At 44.7% G+C, this 24,115-nt stretch overlaps 1 protein-coding gene across 28 annotated transcripts in view; it reads left to right on the top strand.

The window, feature by feature from the left end:
- Window positions 1-24,115, top strand: part of LOC148015508 (uncharacterized) — a 212,875-nt gene that overhangs the window by 153,619 nt on the left and 35,141 nt on the right. For 11 of the 28 annotated variants that reach the window (XM_087665327.1, XM_087665326.1, XM_087665324.1 and 8 more), the window contains exon 3: window positions 19,317-19,433. The exons of 15 other annotated variants lie outside the window; for them this stretch is intronic. In XM_087665327.1, coding sequence (XP_087521453.1) covers window positions 19,317-19,399 — 83 coding nt within the window. In that variant the 3' untranslated portion in view covers window positions 19,400-19,433. Of the gene's footprint in view, window positions 1-17,975; window positions 18,121-19,316; window positions 19,434-24,115 lie in introns of those variants that run through there. 2 more of the 28 variants (XM_087665330.1, XM_087665341.1) reach the window with 2 other exon arrangements.

Genomic DNA, 24,115 nt, shown 5'->3' with positions numbered 1-24,115 from the left:
TTTCAAGAGGAGTCCCCCTACTCCCACATAGCTAACTAGACAGCCTGCACCAGTTGATCCTCATGGCCAGGATGTTACACAGGATATTGGAGGGGCAGCACAGCCTACATTGAGGCGTTCTACTAGAGAAAGACGACCTCCTGACTGCTATGAGCCCTCCACAAATTATGTCTTGGTTACAGATGCAAGAGAGCCTCTCACCTGTGATGAGGCTATGCACAGGGGTAATAGTCGCTCCTAGGAGAGGGCTATGTAGTCTAAGATTGACTCGTTACATAAGAATTGTATGTGGGATTTGGTTTCCTTGCCTAGTGGTAAAAGGGATTTGCCTTGCAAGCGGGTACACAAGTTGAAAAGTACCCCTAGACACCCCAGACCGACATACAAGACCAGATTGGTAGCAAAGGGTTTTAAGCAGGAGCATGATGTTGACTTTGATGAGGTCTTCTCTCTTGTGGTTAAGATGACCACCCTACGCTTAGTCTTGGCTTTGGCTGCACAGCTTGACTTGGACTTGTATCAGTTGGATGTCAAGATGGCTTTTTTACATGGAGACTTGTACGATGAGATTTACATGGAGTGCTAAAGGCTTTCCAGAGCCTAGTAGGGAACACCTAGTGTGCAAATTGAGGAGAAGTCTTTAATGCTTGAAGCAAGCACCTAGGAAATGGTATCATAAGTTCAATGTATTAATGGAATCATAGGGCTACAGCCGTAATGCTGTGGATTCGTGCTTGTACACAAAGAAAGCCCATGATGAATCTTTATTGATTTTGGTACTCTATGTGGATGACATGCTTTTTGTTGGAAGCGATAGGGACGCAGCTCGAGTAGGAGTGAATGAGTGAGTGTGACGGCTTGAGAGAGTATGAGCAGAGTGAAAGTACGAGATGATAAGAGTGTACCAACCAATTGTGTTGGTACACAAAGAATAAAATGTATTTATACTTAGGGCATGTAAAGGATGCGTTCACATGTACAATGTGTGTGTACTATATACACGGAGGTTACCGGGCCTTTATATCCCAACAACCTCCCACTTAAAGGTCCGATATGAACCTCTAGCTAACCAACTTCCACTAGTCGAATGCAATGCTCATACTGAGCTCTGCTTAGACTTTTAGTGAGAACATCTGCAGGGTTATCTTGTGTTTTAATCTTGGTCAATGTGATTTGACCATCTTCCAGAATCTGTCTGATGAAGTGATATCGCACATCTATATGCTTTGTGCGTGAATGATACATGACATTCTTAGCCAGATACACAGTACTCTGTCTATCACATCCCAAAATTGCAGTATCCATAGACATGCCAAGATCATCTGCAAATCTGCTCAACCATATAGCTTCCTTAGAAGCTTCACTTGATGATATGCATTCAGCTTCAGTGGTACACTGTGCAACAATGTTCTGCAACCTGGAACACCAAGAAACTGCCACCTGCCATGTCTACATCACAATAACCCTGCAAACTAAGTGCACCCTGCCCATAACAAATACTTTTTCTTTGTGTACCCTTAAGGTATCGAAGAATACACTTGACATCCTCCCAATGTGCTTTGCTAGGATTTGACATAAACCTGCTAACAACTCCCACTGCATGAGCAATGTCTGGACGAGTAGCAACCATAGCATACATAAGAGAGCCACAAGCTAATGCATAAGAAACTCCTTTCATAGCATTTGCTTCCACGTCATCTTTCGGGCTATTGGCTTTGCTAAGCTTGAGATAAGGAGGTGATGGTACCCTAAAAGGCTTAGCTTCAGCCATGTTAAATCTGTCTAGTACCTTTCCAATGAACTTTTCTTGAGATAAAAACAGGAATTTCTGCATTCTATCTCTACGAATCCTCATGCCCAAAATATGCTCTGCATTCCCCAAATCTTTCATGGAGTAAGCTGATTTCAGTTGATTTTTGAGAGCATCCAAGCTAATCTTTCTTTTCCCAGCTAGTAACATATCATCCACATACAAAACAAGTATGATGGGGCTGCCATCTGTATCCTTTTTCATGTACAAGCAATGATCTGCATGGCTGCGTGTAAACTCATGAGATAGCATAAAAGTATCAAACTTTTTGTACCAGTGCCGTGGTGCTTGATTCAGCCCATACAGGCTGCGTTCTAGCTTACACACCATTTGCTCTTTTCCAGGAACTACAAAACCCTCGGGCTATTTCATGTAGATTTCCTCATCAATGTCACCATGCAAGAAAGTTGTTTTTACATCCATTTGATACAGGTCTAAATCCAAAACAGCAGTAAGAGCAAAAAGTACACGTAAAGTGGTCATCTTCACAATAGGTGATAAGACCTCTTGGAAATCAATCCCTTCCTTTTGTGCATAACCTTTGGCAACTAGCCTTGCCTTGTACTTGGGTTTCCCATCAACTGTCTTGACTTTGTACACCCATTTGTTTGGAAGTGGCTTCCTTTCCTTTGGCAATGACAAGTATCATTTGCATATAGAGATTTAATCTCTTCCTCCATAGCTAGCTCCCACTTACTGCTGAACTCACATGACTTGTCCTCTTTGTATGTAAGAGACTCACCCTCATCTGTAAGCATCACATAATGCAAGGAGGGGTCAAACCTATGTGGTTGCCTTCTTATGCATGTAGACCTACATACCCAATGATCAACATTTTCAGGAATTGGGTCTACATCTGGAGATATATTATTTTCAGCATTCATTTGCTGCTGTAAACCATTTTCAGCATGTTGTTCATGCTATACAGCACCTTCATTTTCATTTCCAGCACCTGCATTTTCATAATCAGCAAGCCTATCTTGCTGTCCATGACCTCCTTGTGCTTCTATTTGCTGTCCATCATCATCTGGCTCAAAAATAACCTGCTGATCATCAGTTTCAGCCTCCTGTGGTACAACACCTTGAGGCTCATTTTCTGAAGTAATGGGTGGCTGCAAACTCTGAAATTTCACATTTTTCAGATCTTCATTAGAGGCTAAAGTGGCTTTCAGCAATTTTGCCTCATTGAACACAACATTAAGGCTGCGAATAATTTTCTTGGACTAAGGTAACCACACTTTGTAGCCAAATTCACCCTCATCACCATAGCCCATGAAAATGCCTTTGGTGGATTTTGGGTCAAGTTTATTCCTCAGCTCATCCCTAACATGCACAAAAGCATCACAGCCAAATATGCGTAAATGGTAATATGAGGCCGATTTGCCAGACCAAACCTCCTCAGGGATGCCATTATTTAAGAACCTGTTTGGAGAGCGGTTGCAAATGTGAACCGTGGTTTTGAGTGCCTCTCCCCAAAATGAATGAGGGAGATAGCAGTGGACAGCATGCACCGCACTCTTTCATATAAAGTCCTGTTATATCTTTCAGCCACCCCATTTGAAGAAGGGCTGTAAGGGGCTGTAAGCTCCCTCTTAATACCATGTAAGTCACAAAATGACTTGAATTCAATCGATGTGAACTCACCCACATTATCAGTTCTCAAGCATTTCAGCTTTCTACCTGTCTGAGTGGTCACAAATGCATGAAAGGTTTTAAAAACAGCAAACACTTCACTTTGCTTTTTCAGCAAATACACCCAAATCTTCTTGGAACAATCATCAATAAAGGAGACAAAATATGCAGCACCACCCAAGGATTTCACAGGCATACTACATACATCAGAATACACATACACTAAGTCCAAGACATTGGACTTATGAGAGACACCAGAGTAAAATGAAATTTTTATTTGCTTTCCAAACTGACACTCATTACAAAAATCAAGTTTAGAGCCTTTTCCATCAACCCTCTTCAGAGAGGTAAGGACATCAAGTCCTTTTTGGCTCATATGGCCTAATCTCTTATGCCATAACTCCAAGTGGCTGCAAATTTCAGCAACTGCAAGAAACTTGCCATTCAAGGCTTTAGATTGCAAACAATACAATGTGCCCTTCTTGGTTCCTTTTGCAATCAGCATGGAACCCTTTTTCACTTTCCACAAACCACCACCAAACAGTGTGGTGTAGCCATGCAAGTCAAGCTGACCAACAGATAGTAAACTCTTTTTAATGCTAGGCACATATTTGACATCTTTCAATACAAGCTCTTGACCATTGTCTAAAGACAAGTGTATTATGCCAATCCCATCAATGCTACAAGCATGGTTATTTCCAAGATACACTTTTCCATAACTGCCTGCATTGAACATAGCAAAACACTCCAAGCAAGGAGTTACATGGAAAGAGGCACAAGAGTCTACAATCCAAGTTTGAGTGACACCATCATCAACTGACAAGAGTGCATCAATCACATCACCCTTGGTAATCTGCATATCTTACATGTGACATACAAGGGCATCATAATCAATTGCACATAATACATGAGTCTCTGTATCTGAAAGCTCTTCTATGACCACGCTAGAGGCCACATTGGCCTTCTCTTTGCCTTTGGTTGTCTCCGATGCATTTGTCTTTTCTTCCTTCTTCCTTTTATCTCCTGCATTCTTCTTTCTCTCTTGTTCCTTCTTATAATACATGCAATCAGGTTTCTTGTGGCCCTTCCGACCACAGTGATAGCAAGTAATGTCACTCTTATCCTTTCCTTTGCTCTTGCTCCTGTTTCTCTGCTCTGTATTTGCATTTTTCTTTTTAGCCCTGCCTCTTACATTATAAGCTGAGTTGCTGCCTTCTCCACTAGACATACGTCCAATTTCTTCATTCAAGATAGAACCCCTCACCCCATCATATGAGAGATTGGGTTTATTGCTGAGTGAAACCACCAAGGTTTCCCACGAGTCCGGCAGTGTCATGATAAAAAAGATCGCCCTCAATTTATCATCAAAGTCCAAGTTTGCATCTTTGAGCTGATTTAGAATCCCTGTAAATGCAATCAAGTGTTTAGCAGTAGGCTTTGACCCATCCAGTCGCATATTCACCAACTTGCGCATTAAATGCACCTAATTAACAGGTGTGGTGATCTCATAAGTAGTTTTCAGCTTCTCCCATTTTGCATAACCTGTGTCTAAACCCTTAATGTCTGTCAGAATGTCATCAGTGACACCCATCTTTATATAAGCCACAGCCTTTTTACTCAATCTGGCCCAATCTGCATCAGACATTAGTGCGGGTTTATCTTCCTGCAAAGCATCCTCACAATCCTTTAGGAACAAAATGCCCTGCATATGGTCTTTCTAAAGGTCAAATTCATGACCATCAAACTCTTGATGTCTAAACTGGAAGAAGTTGTAGCCATTGTATCACGAACACAAGAGTAAATGCACTAATCTGCGGAAGCACAAGCTGAACAACCAGCAAAATACCCTATTGTTTTTCCTCAACCAGAAATAAATCTCTGCTGTTTGTACATTAACCAACCATTGCACGGGCAAAAGATGCAAAAATTTACCAAAATTTTGTGCAAATCCCCAAAATTTCAAGTCCAAAAATTGCATGAATGTCAGTCAATTTGATTTGGTTGAGTAAAGCTTTGCCAATATATGAAAAGCCCCAAATTTCTGGGATTCAATATCAGGAAATTTTGCTCAAAGGGGCAAAAATTTTGACTAATTTGGCAAAATCCCCAAAGTAATTGGGGTCACGTTCGCGATGTCTGCAATTTTTGACTCAAAAGTCACTAACAAGCATGAATTATGTCAAATCTGGAAAAAGCCCCAAATTTCTGGCTGGAATCCTCACAGATCTATGATCTGTGCTTCTGGCATGTGAACTCCCGTCAGTGGCAAGTGGTAATGAGGGGATTAGAGAAAAATTTGATTTTTAGAACAAACAAAGGAACTGACAGGGGGGTCCATTGACCCCTGTCATGTCATGTCACCCTCAAACGTCGCCTGCTTGTCTAGTCGCGCCCGCAGAGGTCATCTGACTGTCACGTATCCGTAGTGGGCAGTCTTATGTATGCCATGATAGCCACCCGTCCAAATATTGCTTTTGCAATTGGTGTTGTGGCACATTATATGGATACACCTGTGGCAAGAGGCATTGGAATGCCGTGAAGGGTATCATGAGGTACCTGAAGGGCATTGCTGATATTTGCATATGTTATGGCAGCCAGGATACAGGAGTCATAGGATACACTGACTGACTATGCAGGACATGCAGATAGTAGGAAGTCCACCTCTAGCTATGTGTTCACTTTTACTGGAGGTGTTGTTTCATGGATGTCCAAGTAGAGAAATGCACGGCCCTTTCTACTACAGAGGCCGAGTATGTTGCAACCACTAATGCTTGCAAGGAGGCCATTTGGTTGGTTGTTTGGTTACTGACCTTGGTATTGTAGATGCTATCCCTACACTGCATTTGGATTCTATGAGTGCTATCCAGTTAGCCAAAAATCCGGTCTTCCATGCGAAGACAAAACACATTGAGGTGAGATATCACTTCATTCGTGGGGTCTTTTAGGACAAGTATGTTGACCTTGTCAAGATCTCAACTGACCAAAATCTTGTCGACTTGCTCACGAAAAGCCTCTCTACTACAGAGCGCTTTGCCTTCCTTAGAAAGTTGATGGGCGTTGGATGAGATGACGTCTTTCCTCATCCTCTTGTATCTATATACATGTTGTACTGTCTTTTTTTTTTTCCTTCTCACTCCTCAGTGAGGCAGACTCACCTTTAAGTGGGAGGTGGTTGGAGGTAAAGGCGCCTCCGCCTAGCTGCCCGTGTATTACTACACTAACAGTACCCGCACCTGCACACTACAGGCGGCGGGCGTCCATAACTGTCACTTCATTGTTTATTCTTTCAGTGACATTTGAATAAAGGGAAGCCCGGTTACACATTGTGACTATTGGAATTCCCACATTTGGAGTGTCTCTCTTTCTTGCTCTTGCTCCATCCATCATAGCTCTCACCTCCATGTTCTCTTACTCGATCCTTCTCACCTTTCATGAAAACCAATAGTGGCAAGAACTTGCAAGATGCAAAGGTAAGCTAAAACAAGGGTCACACCACTTCCTTTGATGGAACCAAAGAAACAATACCCCTTTGGCAACAAATTCCTGAGAAAAATGGGTTTTGCACACATTGCTAGAGGTTGTACCATGTGGACAAGGAGTATCGTATCAAGGCCCAAGGTCTTCCTCGTAGAAATTATGAGTCAGAATTGAATCATGTGTGAGTCTCACACAAAGACTAGCCGCCGGTACTCTTTAGAAGAGCACCGGCTCTAATACCATGTGAAAATATGCTAGGGTTTGCACTAAGGAAACACAGTATGTACGACCAAGATTGAAACACAAAGATTCAGATAGAGACAAGCAAAACTCAAACCCTAAACGCAAAATGCAAAAACTCCAAACTCAAACACAAAGACAAATACAAAGAGAAGAAACTCTGAGATGAATTAATGTAAGAGTGTACAGAATGCCCGAGGGTAGAACAATGTAGTGTCGAAGAGTAGCCAAAGACGGATCCCAAGTGTTGTGACCACCAATCAAAGTGTCAAAGAGAGGAAGACTATCAAATGCACATCCCAACAAATGTTGGAGATGCTAGAAACAACTGTGAAAGATGGAAGAGGAAGGTGATGACACTAGAAGGTTGCAAATGCAACTGAGTAGGAGACATTTGGATGAGGAGTGACACTAGTTGCCGCCTAGAAAGATGAAGGCCAAACACAAGCAGCAGAAGGTCGTCGAAAGGTATGGGAGATCACTGTCAACTATTGCTCGGTGAAGGAGTGTCCAAACGCAAGCCAGAGGAGACAGATTGCATGCTGGCAATGGCAGAAGAGTCCAAACACAACAAGGGAAGAGGGCGCCAACATGGCTAATGAAGGGCATTATTTTTTCTCATGTTTGGAATCACATTATTGTGTGTAAAAGTGTATGCTTAGGTGTGAATACCTTTTACACCACTTAGCATTAAATAAGAGTCAAAGGGTTAGCTACACCACTTAGCATTAATAAGGGTCAAAGGGTTAGCTACACCACTTAGCATTAATAAGGGTCAAAGGGTTAGCTACGCAGCTTAGTCTATATATTCAGGCTCTACCACTTTTACTAGTTGCTCACTTATCATTATCAATCTATCTTTTCATTTATGTGTACTTGCAATAGTTCTCTCTTTCTCTCTCTCTCTCTTTTTTTTTTCGTAAAAGGTAATTGTATTAATTACGAAAAAAAGGTAATTTGTACGGCTGCACATTAGAGAGCAGCCGTACAAATGAAGCCAAGCCCTCAGAGGCGAAGTCCAATAAGAACCTCTCAATCAATTGCTGCATATAGCCCTGAAAAATTGGATGCTTCAAATAAGAGGAGTTGAAACGTAAAGGGAGCCTATCCAGCAACTGCATAAAAGGTGCAATAGGTTGTGCTCGCATCTCAAGCTGGAGGGGGAAATGGTCCGACAACGCATATTGCTGCAAGACCTTTATTTCCAGCATCTCGGGAAGAAAATCATCCCCCTGCATGATATACATTCGGTCCAACCGCGACCAAGTAGTTGCATATTGTGCGGAATGAAAAGTAAACCCTGAAAAAGAAGGGTGAAGCCACGACCAAAGATCTTGCTTAAGTATGCGCAAAGCAAAGGAATTCCACACCCGGCTTTCCGGCGTATCCATTACCGAATGCCCTGAAGTGGACTGAGAAGAGTCAACACACATATTGAAATCTCCCATCAAAAACCCCCTTCGGCCAAGTGACATCGAGCCCTGCAAAGTCGACCAAAGATCCCGTCGGGATGCGGGATCATTCGGAGCATAGAGGCCCAGCAACCATAAAATCTCTCCTTCAAATAAGACTTCGATTACCAGAAAGCGGCCCTGCACATCATTTTTAACAAGAACAGACTGGTATTTCTCATGGACAATCATCAGCACGCCCGAATAGTGCGTAGCATGTGTCCCTGCATAAAACAGACGGAATCCATGACAATCCACAACTTTTCCTGCTTCACCGTGACTTTTGTGCTCAACTGCACACAATACATCCCACTGGTTCTCATGTAAGACAGTCCACATGGCATGTTGCTTATGGCGAGAGCAAATGCCTCCCACATTCCACGTGGCTATCTTCATATATCTTCAAAAAAAGGAAGTCGGGAACGAGGCGCCTGTTGCCTCGATTTCACCTTTTCCACGAGAGCATCCAGGACACCCTCATCCAGAAAATCAGCCAATACTGCAAACGAATTCTGGCGACCTGCTTTAGAGGTAGAAGGAAAATCCACTGCCTTGGAAGTGGGGCGGGGATAACGCCGATCCCAGGGTGTAATCACATTACCTTTTGTATCAAACGCCAGCTTAGCAGGTGGGCCCTTGGGACCGTCTGTATAGACTTTCCTTGTAGACTGATTACGGGGGGCAGATGGGGCCATAGTACGCGCAGCATGCTGTGAAGTGAACATTTCTTTCCTGCGCATATACGTGCGCACGGAATCCTGTGAAGCATTAGGCCCAGGATCCGCCAGGCCTGCATCCAACTTTTTACTTTTTTTTTGACATGCCTCAATCCAATCAGTGCTACAGGAATCCAAACCGAGGACCTGTTGTTTGCCTTTATCCACGACATTAGGTGGCTGAAGGGCCTCCTGTGTCGGGGCATCAAGCACCATGTCATCCTTAGGCAGCACAACATGCGCATCCTCGGAAGACGGTTGCCTTTCAGGGCATTCGGCCATAAAATGCCCCAATTTACCACATGAAAAGCAGTGTCCTGCAAAGTTGCCCCATTTCAAGCGAAAATGCAAAGGATGCATGCCAGAACAATTGAGGCGAAGCCACGCAGGCCTTTTCCTGGCCGTGTCCCATAACATGCATAAACGGTTTCGATTCATAGCCCTGAGGCTTGGGGGAACCAGCACTGTTCTCACAACTGCCATTGCATCCTTCAACAATGGCCAATAGACCGCCGGACAATTTTCCACTTCCACCTACACCGGGCATTCTCGTTGAAGCAGATGCTGGAAGTCGCCCATAGGGCGCCATGGTACAACATGGACCAAGCGGCGATCAAAGAATAATGGCAACTTGGACAGGAGCTCAGCTCGATGTGTTTCCGATTTCAACAGCACCTCATAAAAGTTGCGAGGTCCAAGGAAGATCTCCTCAACACACTCCCCTTGCAATAAATGGTGCATCCACTGGCGAATATGCGAAAGCACTGGGATCCTGCCAGTGAAGAAAAGTATAACGGCACGGTCATAAAACACCGAGAAGGACCGCAAGACTGATTTCGGGTCCACCATGGCTTCCAGCACATCATCAGTTCCCGCGTCAGAAAGAGTTTCATTATTATGCTGGACATAATCGCCAAGCAGAGTATTGGCAAAGTCCAACAAATGCTCCCAGTCAATTTCCTGCGAATCCACAGGATCAGAGGCAACCTGCGCATAGGAACGTTCCTGAGGACCCATTGGCTCGTCAGAAGTATGCTTGGAGCGTTTGCCCGCAGGCGGCAGTTCAGAACCCGGAGGCATCTCCTCCGTGCACGGCACCATATCCTCCGGCTCCTCTGTATCGGAATCAGGGCCAAGGGCTGCCACCGTCCGGTCTAGAAAATCCATATCCAGGCCAGCCATACTGCTGTCTTCTCTCTGAAGAAGCAAGTAGGAGCAGGCTGCAGCTAAGCCTATACTCTGTGACCACAGGCTTCAGACGGCACGCGTCAGGCGAGCAGATAGGCACAGGCGGAGCACACGGCCCTACTGTCCTCTCTCTCTCTCTCTCTCTCTCTCTCTCTACAAATCAGTGGGCATGCTGTCCGGGACGCTGCCTCTCTGACGACGGTCAGGTTTAGGGTTTACAGGAGCTGGACGCCGTTCTTCAGGCCCTATGTGAAAACTCTCTGCACAGGTGCAGTAGCTGTGAACCGTCTTCTGGCTCTCGCAGTCGTTCAGTGAGACGCCACAGGAAGGAAGGAGGACAAACTGCAAGTCGACCAGTAGTATATTCAGGGACGGCAGGGGCAGGTCGCGTTTTACAGGCAGGGCAGGTGTGACCCTCCGCAGGACTGAAAAGAGGAAGGAAGACTGCGCACGACCCTCCTCAGGCACTGTCGCTCCTGATCTGTGACTGCCGCAGCCCTGTGGAAACGCAGATCCCACACGACTGCAGGACGACTAGGGTTGTTCAGCTCGATGACAGGCAGAACACGATGGCGCACTGGCGGGCACGGGCGTCGACGGCGAGTTCTGAGCCTCCACAGGTAGACGCCCGCGTGCAGGAGGACGCTCTAGGCAGGACGCGACTATACAGGCGATTTAGGGCTTCGTCGGATGGCGGAGGGACAGCACGCTAACGACCGCCATCCCTTTTTCGTAACTCTCTCTCTCTCTCTCTCTCTCTCTCTCTCCTCTCTCTCTCTCTCTCTCTCTCTCTCTCTCTCCATGGAATTTCATCTAGCACTGCCTACTTGTACACAACTTAGCCTATATATTCATGCCCTATCACTCGTAGCTCACTTATCATTATCAATCTATATTTCAGTTTTTGTGTACTTGCAAGAGTTCTCTCTCTCTTTTTTTTTCGTAAAAGGTAATTGTATTAATTACGAAAAAAATACAAGATTACTTGATTACAAGATACATGACGACAATCTAAGTCATCATGTGAAGAGATTCTAAGTGCTACAAGTTACAACGTCATGGCAAAGATGCAGAGGAAATTGCCCTATGCCAGGGACGTAAGTCCTCCCTAGAGAGCAAATCAGAATGCCGGAGAAGATCCAACTGCCAATACAAGAGGCCCTTAAGCCTGGCAATATGCCGCTGAATATTATAGGCGGAGTCAAAAAGAAAAGCATTCCGGACGGTCCAGTTATGCCAGCAGCCCCAATATCGAAGAAAATGATACACGAGCTTCATGTGTGGTTGTGCAGGAGCGGGGTATTCGGGGTGCCCGAAAACCCAATCAAAGGGGCGCAGGGTGGAACCAACCACTCCTTGCCAGACAGCCGACATAAATAACCAGACTTTCTTTGCGATGGGGCAAGAAATAAATCGGTGGCGGGCAGATTCCACAGCAGTGGTGCAAAAGAAACAGTGGCCATTGGAGATTCGTCGCTTGGAGAGAGCCGAAGCAAGCGGAAGACCACCAACCATCATTCGCCAAAGAAAAACTTTACATTTGAAGGGTGTCTTGTTCAACCAGCCCGCCATCACAGTTTCCCTCCACCATGACCGGGATTTACGTAATCCCCATAAAGCATTCACTTTGGTGACGAGCCATTGATGATCTTTAATCAGAATATGATACACTTGGTTAGCAGAGGCTTTGCTTAAGGTCAGCCGGCCTTGTAGGTCCCAATCCTGCCAGGGATGATCCGAAGCAAGGGCAGGAAAGGGTTGTCTGCACTGGAGCACCCTCAAAAGCTGTTCCCATAAAGGCCTGTAACCACGAGGGATCCTGAAAAGCCGCCTGGCTGTACGAAAAGATATAAGCACATTACGACTGGCAAGGGTGGCATCCGCAACGGAAGACAAAACCAAACGGGCCATCCGGTTGAATTGTGGTCTGAGGTCCTGTTTACCTTCCCATGCAAGTAAACGGGAAACTGCCAGCAACTCCAATTGAAAAGAGTTAGCAGCCAAGCGATCCTCCGCTGGATGCCAGTGGGCCTTCTGGAGGACGTGTTTCCAAGAACACACCAAATGAGTGAGCAGCAACGAAGAAGAGCTGGAGAACCGCGAATCAGCATTAAGAACATGCCACCAAGAACTCCGGATCTGGGTATTGCCATGTTGAAGCCCCTGGCCCTCAAGGAAATAACGGGCTATATCGACCCATGGATGATGATCCGAGCACATGGCGCGGAAAAGCGACCAACGGAGTGCCTGCATGTGAGTTTGGGCATCTAAAATAGCTCCGCCACCCATGCGTTTAGGAGTGCACGCATGCGACCAAGAGATCCAGGAAATACCTGCATGCAATGAGTCTTTCTTCCATAGCATGAAACGAATGGACTGAGTAAGAGCATTGAGAGTCGTAGTAGTCCAGGGCAACAATGGTAAGAAATATGTGAGCATTGGCAACATAATAGTCTGGGCCACTTTGAGACGAACATGGAAAGGCCAGGCTTGAGATTTCCAATACATAAACTTAGCCACCATTTTCTGAGAAATCCACTGCAGCAGTTGCTTTGGGGGAACATCAACACCCAAAGGGTACCCAAGGTGCCTGACAATGGAGCCATGAGGAACAACCAGACCCTGCCAGTCCAAGGACTGCAAATCGGACTCCGTGCAGCTGAGAATGGCTGATTTGAGTGCGTTGATGCGAAGGCCGGACGCCTGACCAAAGAGGCCCCAAACATCCAAGGCTCTTCGAAGGTTATCCCTGTCCGCACGCAAAATCATAAAAGTATCATCCGCCAGGGATTGGCCAATGAAGTGCTGTCCTGTAGGAAGTGACAGTCCTGCCAACTGAGAAGAGGCTGCCATATGAGATAACATCGAAAGAACTGGATGTGTGGCAAGGGCAAAAAATAGAGGGCTCAAAGGGCATCCTTGCCTGACAGAGCGGGCAAGGACAAAGGGCTCAGTAACACCTCCGTTCAGCATGACCCGCGAAGACGCTGTAGTGCTGATAGTGTATATGAGACTAGACATCCGCGGACCAAAGCCCATAGCAGACATAAGTTCAGCAACGAAGGACCAGTCTAGATAGTCAAAAGCCTTTTCCAGGTCCAGTTGAATCAGTACAACCTCCTGATTGGAATGCCTGGCATAATCAATTGCCAGTTGAGCATTTAATACATTGTGTAGGATATTTCGGCCCTTAATAAAACCATACTGTAGAGGGTGCACAATGGCCGGGAGATGCTTATGGAGCCGATTCGCCATTACTTTGGAAAAGATTTTGTACATTGAGCCCATCAAAGAAATTGGGCGCCACTGTGTCAACTTAGATGGCGAAGGAGCTTTTGGAAGCAGTTTAATGAGGCCTTCTTTCCATGAGGAAGGCATGATCCCCGTTTCCCACACCTGCTGGAACAAGGCCTGCAAAGGTTTCACCAGTTGGGTAGCAAAAGCTTCAAAGAACTCATTAGTGAGACCATCCCAACCCGGGCTTTTATCCTTAGGTAAGTGTAACAAGACGTCCATAACCTCTGCCTCACAAATATCGGACTCCATAGTAGTTTGCATGTCCTGCGGAAGCTGATTGCGGACCAGGTCATAAAAAGCCGAACGGGCCTGAGTAATTTGGGCCGAAGGGGGAGAGGTGGAATCGAGAAGGTCATGGAAATAATTCCTGCACATATGCACAATAGTCTGCGGATCCAGGATAAGGTGGCCTTCTGCATCCTCGAGTCTGGTCATATTTTCTCGAGCAGGAGAGGCATGGAGCGCTCGAAAGAACTTATGGGTCTGACATGCACTATCTTGCAAAGTTTCCGTCAGATGTTGCAGTTTGGCCTGCTGATATGATTTTAACTGGAATGCTTTAATAAGATCAGCCACCCGCATGTCTAGTGCAAGCAGAAATGCATCATCCGGAGTGTCGACCAGCAGAGAACGAACCAAAGCCAGCAGATCCTCTGCTGCCTTGCGACGCTGTCGACAAAGAGAGGCATGATAAATCCCATACTGTCGAGCAATCCGTTGTACATTAGAGAGCAATCTTTCAAAAGACGCAGTGCCCTGAGAAGAGAAGTCCAAGACAAATCTGTCAACAATTGCTGCATATAGCCCTGAAAGAGTGCATGCTTCAGGTAAGATGAGTTGAAGCGCAAAGGGAGTCGGTCCAGAAATCGCTTGAAAGGTGCAATGGGTTGTGCATACAGCTCAAGCTGCAGAGGGAAATGGTCTGACAAAGCATATTGCTGCAACACTTTGATGTCGAGCATCTCGGGAAGAAAGTCATCATTCTGCATGATATACATACGATCCAGTCGTGACCATGTTGTTGCATACTGAGCCGAATGGAAAGTAAACCCTGTAGAAGACGGGTGTAGCCAGGACCAGAGATCTTGCTTAAGAACAGAAAGAGCCAACTCATGCCACATACGACTTTCAGGAGCGTCCATCACCGAATGCTCCGATGTGGACTGGGAAGAATCCACACACATATTAAAATCCCCCATGAAGAAGCCTCGTCTGCCAAGTGACAAGGAGGTCTGCAAAGTCTGCCAAAGCTCCCGACGAGATAACGAATCATTCGGAGCATAGAGGCCAAGTAACCATAAGATTTCCCCTTGGAATAAAATTTCAATCACCAAAAAGCGGCCATGAACATCATTTTTAATAAGCATAGGCTGATATTTGTCATGTACAATCATGAGCACCCCCGAATAATGCATGGCCTTAGTCCCTGCATAGAACAGTCGAAAGCCATTGCAATCCACTACTTTTCCGGCTTCACCGTGACTCTTGTGCTCAACAGCGCACAGGACATCCCACTGATTTTCGTGCAATACCGCCCACATGGCATGTTGCTTGTGGCGAGAACAAATTCCTCGCACATTCCACGTGGCTATTTTCATGTGTAGTTAAAACCAAATCAGGTACGAGGCACAGCTTGCCTTGATTTGACCTTGTCAGCAAGAATGTCCAGGACTCCCTCGTCCAAGAAATCCGCCAACACAGCAAAAGAGTTCTGAGGACCAAATTTGGAAGTAGACGGCATATCTGCTGGCTTGGGGTTGAAGCGGGGGTTACGACGGTCCCATGGGGTAATGACATTACCTCTGGTATCAAATGCCAGCTTAGCAGGGGGACCCTTTGGACGATCTGAATACATTTTCCTGGCGGGCTGATGACGTGGGGCAGAGGAAACCATAGCAGGGGCAGCGCGCTCAGAAGACAACATTTCCTTCCTGCGCGTATATGTACGCATGGAATCTTGTGAGGGAGTAGACACAGTATTTTCCATGCCAGCAACAACCCTGTTGCCTTTTTTTGCTCGTACTTCCACCCAATCAGTGGCACGGGAATCCAGACCCGAAGCCTGTTGTTTACCTTTAGCCAGAACTTGGGGCTGGTGGATAGTATCCAGCGACGGGGCATCACACACCATCTCTTCCGTGGGCGGCGCAGCATGGCCAACATCGGAGGTATGTTGTTGTTCCGGGCATTCAGCCATGAAATGCCCCAACTGTCCACAGGAAAAGCAATGCCCTGCGAAATTGCCCCATTTCAATCGAAAGTGTAACGGATGCATGCCCGAGCAATTAAGGTGCAACCAAGCAGGCCTTTTTCTTGCAGTGTCCCATAGCATACACAAGCGGTTGCGATTCACTGTCCGGAGACTGGGAGGGACGAGAACAGTGCCCACCGCGGCCATAGCATCCTTCAACAGTGGCCAATAAACAGCCGGGCAATTTTCCACTTCTACCCATACAGGGCATTCACGTTGCAGCAGACGCTGAAAATCTGCCATTGGACGCCATGGAACCACATGAACCAACCGGCGTTCAAAAAATAAAGGCAGTTTAGACAGGAGAGCAGCACGGTGCGTCTCTGATTTCAACAGAACCTCAAAAAACCCCCGGGAGCCAACAAAAATCTCTTCAACACATTCCCCTTGGAGCAGACTGTGCAGCCACTGGCGAATACGGGAAAGCAGGGGGATTCGACCAGTGAAGAAGAGTATCACAGCGCGATCATAAAATACTGAAAAGGAGCGCAGGACAGTTTTTGGGTCGACGGTGGTGTCTAGAACATCGTCAGGCGCTGAGTCGGAAAAGGCTTCCTGATTATGTTGAACGTAATCGCCAAGCAACGTGTTGGCAAATTCCAGCAAATGCTCCCAGTCAACATCCTGGGAGTCCACAGGATCCGAAGCAACCTGAGCATATGAACGATCCTGAGGAACACCTATCTCTTCCGGAGTATGCTTGGGACGTTTACCCGCAGGCTGAATGTCAGGACCAGGGGGCATCTCTTCATTGCACGGAACCATGTCCTCAGGTTCCTCGGCATCAGAATCCGGGCCAAGTGCTGCCACTGTTTGGTCTATGAAATCCAGATCCAAACCAGCCATCGTATGACAATTTGAGCTTGAAGGAGGACTGACCCTGTCTCTCTCCCACTCTCTCTCTCGCCCGCTGGTCTGTACAGATGCGCTGTCCAGGGGTGTATTCTGCAAAGACAGCTAATAAAAGCTGAGCTGTACCTGGCACCGTGCAGGGGCAGAAGGTCGACGGGACAGGCTGAGGTGCCGGGCAGGAATCCGTCAGGTCAAGGGACAGGGCAGCAAGGGCGACCGTGGACAGGGCGTTTGAAGCAGGGCGTCAGAGGCGGCTGTGGACAGGGCGCCAAGCGAAGAAGGTGGCGGCAGGCGTAGGGCGTGAAGAACAGGTCGCGATGGATGTCGTTTTTGCAAACCTCTCTCTCTCTCTCTCTCTTTCTGAGTTCTCTCTCTCTCTCTCTCTCTCTCTCTCTCTCTCCATGGAGTTCCATCTGCCATAGTCTGTCAGACACACGTAGTATCAGACCACATTCAACTACAGCTTCGCTCGTGGCTGCGTAATACTCTGCTGGTTCTCTTCATGTGGCCATTTTTCTTGTTGGCTATTGGCTGTCCACTACGTAGTGCCCTCAAAGGATGAAGTAGTAGAAGAATGAGAAGAGGAAAAAGAAGTCCTAGCAAGTGTGTAGCTAGTGTCTCCATTGTACCTGTTGTGCAGTTGCCCTAAAACGATAGTTGATTGGCATCTGACAATTGTTGATTCCTATGCCCTGGTCCCTGCACCCTAGTCTGCCCCCACATGTCAGCATCAGTCTGCCTCATGTATGGGTGACTGACATCTGCCCTGTTTGACATGAATCTCAATCGCCTACCTGAAGGTGCATCTGCACTACATCTGTCGCTGCTGCGTTGATCTGGCTTGTCAAATGTGCAGCCCACCAAATCTGTCCCCCCACAAGCAGAGCTTGTCATCCAAAGATGAGCTTAAAATTAAAATTTTCAATCAAACTTTACTTATTAAAGTTTACACATTGGCTTCTAAGGGGCAGTTTGCTGCAGTTTACATATTTTTAACTTAAAGTGAAATTTCTCCAAATTTCTTTATCAAATGTTGGGGCCTTCCATGTTTGAGTGCTCAGCCATCAAATCGGAACTTTCATCAACATATTGAAGACCACCCGAGTGCTCGCATTTGACATTAGTCAAAAAATTCCCACCAAGCGTCTAGTGCTTGGCGATACTGCTGCAAGCGGTCAACACGGGCTACATCGTCCTGAAGCTCAACATCGAGGGGGGGATTTTAATCCCATGAAGATTCTAAAAATTGAAAAAATATAATAACAAGTTAATTAAAGAATAGTGAAAAAATATATGATTCGAATTAGACACCAGTCATGTTCATGCATGTGTTAAGACCTTTCCATTAAAAACATTAAATAATTGTGTGAGATTCTCTGCTTGGATGTTAATCCAAAACAAGTTGTATTTCTTTCCTTTCCTTCCAATATACAAAGGAGCTATATTTTAGGGGCGATTGTAATCATTTCCCATGTGATCTTTGAGTTGATCCCCAAAATCTATACCCATGAATTTGGCCTTTGGTCATGTGTCCAATGCCTCTAAGCCATGGTGGCTTTTGATCAGAGCCATGCACAGCTACCTTTGAACCATGTCTTACCTTGGGTCCTTGAGATTCCTGGTACACCATGTCATGACCATTCTCATATTGCACCTCTCTCTTTTATGTATCTTCTTTTCTAGAATCATTGTGCAGGATTAGACACTCCCTCTTCCTTCCCTTTTTCTTTTTTGTATGTTTTGTGTCACGGATTTAGTTACCCATGGCCCAAAGGGGGGTTTGTTAGCTTTATTTATCCTTGTATGTGAGCACACATTATTGTCCGTAAAAGTGCATATTTAGGAGTGAACACCTTTTACACCACTTAGCCTTAAATAGAGTCAAAGGGCTAGCTACATAGCTTAGCCTATATATTCAAGCCCTATCACTTGTACTTATATCTCACTTATCATTATCAATTTATCTTTCAGTTTGTGTATACTTGCAAGAGCTCTCTCTCTCTCTCTCTCTCATACACACACACCTCCCCCCTCCATGAAGTTTCATCCACCATAGCCTGCTAGACAAACGTGAGCTCCAAACCCAACAGAGAGGACACTTTGGAAATTTGGCCAAAGATGGGGAATCCATAGTCACATATGTTCGAAGGTATTAATGAGAGGATGGTCATGTATGTGTGAGTCTATGCACCTGCAATAGCCAGGGCACATTCTTTATTAGTCATTATTTGTTGGTGCCTTTTTTTATTGGGGTCAGTTTATGGCCGATTGTGCATTTATGACTGGCCGATTGTATATTTGTGGCCGCCGAATACTGATTGACCTGATCATGATTAGTGGCTATTTATTACCAAGTTCTCTCCTCCTCAATTATCATCTTTAGCATATTGTGACATTTGCAGGTCTTGTTGTAGAGAGGGAGCTAGTGCTAGTGCCCAATCGCCGCTCAACGGATGACTCACTATTATATTGGATGATCTCATGATTTGGTATACGGATTTCATTTCTCAAGTATTCTTGTGAGTTCTCTTTCCAGTGTTCTCCTATTTATTTGTAATCCCTTTCTTATATCTTGTATTGTACAATCTATTACAATAGATTCACACGCTTCCATCATTGCACCCACTTCTAACACGTTATGCATCAAATGCTATAATTTTCTCAATCAAGCTTCTAACCTTGGGGAAGAGCAGGTAGGTTAGAAACCTTATGGTTCATAATGGCACAAAACTCCAAATCAACTTTGGAAGACATGGCCTCTGAATAGCTCAGCGCAAATTGGTAGCCCCCTTTGACTCCAAAAAAGCAACTTGCTAGGGCTTCCTTCGCTCGTTCTCCGAACAAACTTTGAGTGCCGAAGGCAATTAAAAATTAAATCTACTCCAAAATTATAAAAACCAGTCTTTCTCCTACTTTGATTCTCTTCATGCACACAAAAACAGCAAACAAGCCTCCTCCTTTCTGACGTGTCTCTGCTCATTCTAGCCTTGGGTTGATGTATAGCCTTTTCGCTTGCTCTAGAACACTTAAAATGCAGTCTTGGTGTCACATTGAAATCTCTCTTCAAGTCCACCTAGGATCGATTACTCCCTTAACGCTGCTCTAATACCACGTCCAAGTGCTACGATGTCAAAGTGTACAACCGAACTAAATGTTAATATTGAACACGGAGAGAGAGAGAGAGAGAGAGAGAGAGAGAGAGAGATGTTGAAGGCTACAAAAAACTAAATGCTGAATATAGAAGGTAAGAGTATGCACGATAGGCTATGTGCATATGAATAGCTAGATGTTCTCTCAACTTCACAACATTGAAGTGACAGAGATTGGGAAGACAAAAGCCTAAAATAGACTAAAAAAGGAATTAAAAATAGGTAGTCGGCTCGCATTAAAAGTAGTCGATTGGACAAGTCGGTCCTATGAAACTGGCCTATAGATCTAATGTTTAGGGTAGTAAACATAAACTTAACACATACACACTATTCACTTCAGCAAAGAAAATAAATGACACAAAGAACCTAAGAGCTAGAGCGTTCTTGCATAGTAGATGACACCAGATTGGCCCCCAAAACAGAGTGAGCACCTCTTATGGTATTTCTTTAATATTATACGGACCACTTGTGACCAACTCATGTAATCAATTTGACTGTCGTAGATCAACACTCTTTTTGCTAATGATTCCTCAAATGCTTTACTCTTCAATGGACCAGGTGCCCTCCAACTACCATGTCCTCGGTTGCTCTTGTCAACCTCATCAACCTTGACCAATGAGCTTTGAATTTGTTCTAGTTACACATTCAAACTAGTGTATCTTCAAGCATATAGAGCTGCAATCACTCCAATGTTGGCTAACATGACATTGAGAATTGCATCCATAATCTCTCACTACTGCCATACTACAATCAATGAACGAGACTAGTCCAATTCATCAAATTAGGCCTCGCCCTGATTGTCCAACAATGTGAGATCTTTGCCCTAACAAAGTCAAATTGAAGTAGACATGTAAATCTGTTGTCCATAAACCCTAATCTCTGGCATGCATTTGCCCTGATATTGGGTGCTGAATTTAATGGTTTCAGTGGTTGGGAAACCAGACCTGCATGTCTGAATACATTTTTCTTGATCTCTACCCCAAATCTTCAACAATTTTGAAATCCAAAACAAGGGGGAACTGAGGAGTTGTGGTTGGAAAGTCTTCAACAAGCAATTCCACACCCAAAGTGACTGATTTTCGCAAACCCTAGCCACTGATCTATTATAAACACCAAACCCTAATTTTGATATGTTGTAAAACAAAGCTTGCACAACCTGAGAGAGAGAAAGGAGAAGAAAGAGATTGATTCTTGACTGTCTAGGACCTTCAGAGGACAAATGCAAAACACTCTCAAAACTTTGATTGCTCCAAAAATTGAGAGAAGAAAAAGAGAAAGAGAGCCCCAAATAACCAATATCAAGTTTCCAAAAGAATAATTAGCCGCCCCTTGATTATATCACATTTTTTATTAAGGACCAATTAATGACTTGTTCATTAATCATAAGTGAGGTGCTCACTAGATGGAACTTTAGCTCAAGGCTTGCTTACTAAATTAAGTGCCCCAAGAGAGTTGCTCTCATTGGGCATAACTTTCAATTCTAAGGTGCAAACTTTCCATTTAATGAAAGTTGCACATTGCACTTGTTCCTTTTGCCTTGCTTTTGTACCACATAGCCTATACACTTGTCCGTTGCATGTCTAGTGTCAAATCCTTCACTGTGTATGCAATGGTCACCATGCTAAGAGCTAGGGGTACCAGAAGTAAAGCTAATTTTAATTATAATTCTTCATGAAGTTTAATCAAATCATTGAGGTTCATTTCTCATTCTGGTGACACCCTACCACGTGGTAGCCTGATTGGACTTGACTACGTTGCTCCTGGTTATTGTCTAAGGCATCTTCCCAAGGCCCATACAGTTTATTGCCCATCATAGTGCTATCTATTTGGTCCTGTTGCTCATGCTGTTACTCAATGTGCCTACGTGAGTCGATGCCCCCCATCTTGGAGGTGCCCAAAATTGCTAACACCACCTCTCAAATCCTAGATACAAAATGAGGCTCAAGAATCTGGACTATTAACGAAGAACAGCTTGAGAAAATGCCTTGGTAAACAGATTTGCCAAATTATCATGTGTCTTACAATAGTCCACATCAATGGTCCTAGCTAAGATCCTTTGATAGATGAAGTGATAATGCCATTGGATCTCTATGTGCTTTGTCCACACATGAAATACTAGATTCTGTACCAATGCTATGCAGCTCTCATTGTCACATAAAAGTGTGGTAGCTTGGGGTTGCAAAAAACCAAGCTCACCGAATAATCTCTGAAGCTATATGGTCTCACAAGTAGTGGACAATGCCACTCCATACTTGCCTCTATCGAAGAAAGGGCAATAGTCTGCTACTTCTTGCTACTCTAAGAAATGGCACCTACATCTAGGAGAAAACAATAACATGTAGTCGAATGCCTGTGATCGACATCACCAGTCCATATGGAGTGTGTCTAGCCTCAGAGCACCAAAGTTGAATCACTTGTACTCGGCGAAAACACAAATCAATTGTCAATAGTTGGAAGGATCTACTATCAGTGAATCAAAATGAGCCAAAGCCTTCTCGTTCAGATCCATAAGAGTAGAGATAATACGACACTCCATCATCTCATACATGGTGCAAAAGCTTTTGCACATATCCTTGTTGGAAAAGGAAGGTCCTCCTCTCGGTTTGCTATATCGCATGATCTAGAAAGAAATGAAGAAAGCACGTCACTCATCAAACTTCTCATGTATTGTCTCCTTATTTTGCTTGATCATTTGGGTATGATCTCGTCAAAATGAGATCACCCACATAGAGTACGAACAACATGCATCTTGCAACTGAAGTGTGGACATACAAATTCAGGTCAGATATAGATCTCCAATACCCAAATTTCTCATGAAGGAAAGAATCAACCTTTCCATTCCGCATATGAGAGAAGTTTGTTTAAGGCCATAAAAAGCCTTCTTTAACATCTATACCTTACCATCTGAAGGTGAGAACCTAGTAGGTTGCTCAACATAGATATGTTCTTACAAATTAGTGTTTAAGAAGGTGGACTTGACATCCAACTCATACATCAGCCATCTCCTATGGCTAGCTAGGCAAGAATTGCAGTAATAGTAGCCATGTAGGGTTAAGGGGCAAAGGTGTCTTTGAAGTCCACATCGGGCTCGTGTGCAAGTTCTTTGGCAACCAATGGTGCCTTTTGTTTATTGAGGGCCATTAACAATGTACTTGGTCTTAAGGACCTATTTAACTTCAATAACTTCCCTATGAATGGGCTGTGGCATAAGTTGCAATGTGCCATTTTGCTCAATAGCCTCTAACTCCTACTCCATAGCTTGCCGTCAATGTGCAATGCCTCCTCCATAGATCTCAGTTCTTGATCTTTCATAGTACGGGTCATTAGCCTATAATTAGTATACATAAGCTCTCATGAATGTGCCTAGTTCTTTCAAGATCACTACGGATCATCATATAGCAGTAACCATTCCTCAAGTAGTCCATCAAACTGTGCATCACGGTGTGTAACACCAACAGGTAGGAGATCGATACACCTCCTATTGCTCTGCCTCAATTAAAGTCCCTAGAACATCCATCGGCATGGAATCAAGTAGAGAAGCAATCTTCTCAATAGTAGGGACCTTAGAAGCTCGAGGCTCCATAGGCACTAGCTCAAGTGTCCAATTGTCACTAGGATCTCCAAGAACATTGTGCTCCTTCTTGAGAAACCAAGTCATTCAGTGCATTTCCCCTACTTCATTCCTATTATGGTTTCCATTTACAGCCCCAAAAAGGCTATATTTGAATCATTATTTAGTGTCGTGGCACCACCCAAGAGACTTTAATGGGCGCCACTCAAGAGAGTTGGGGTGCCACTCAAGGTAGTTTGTGCCTATAAATATTGCATTGACTTCCCTCATTCTTTATCTCACACATTCATTTCTTTTGACACTCTATCACCCTCTTCCATATTGTTCTCTCTTTTCTCCATCCTCTCCACTATTGTTCACACCCCATGAGGAGGACATTACACTTCATGGCTTTTGCATCCATCGCCACTTGGTGTTTTGTGGCCTCGTTATCAAGATTCGTTTGCAAAACAGTAATTTGATCCATTTATAGCAGATTACA

The sequence above is a fragment of the Lygodium microphyllum genome, chromosome 24 (genome assembly GCF_053477565.2).
Source record: "Lygodium microphyllum isolate KBCC chromosome 24, Lygodium_microphyllum_v1.1.10, whole genome shotgun sequence".
NCBI lineage: Eukaryota > Viridiplantae > Streptophyta > Polypodiopsida > Schizaeales > Lygodiaceae > Lygodium > Lygodium microphyllum.
The sequence above is the reverse complement of the archived record's forward strand: the minus strand, read 5'-3'. Positions and strand labels throughout refer to the sequence as shown.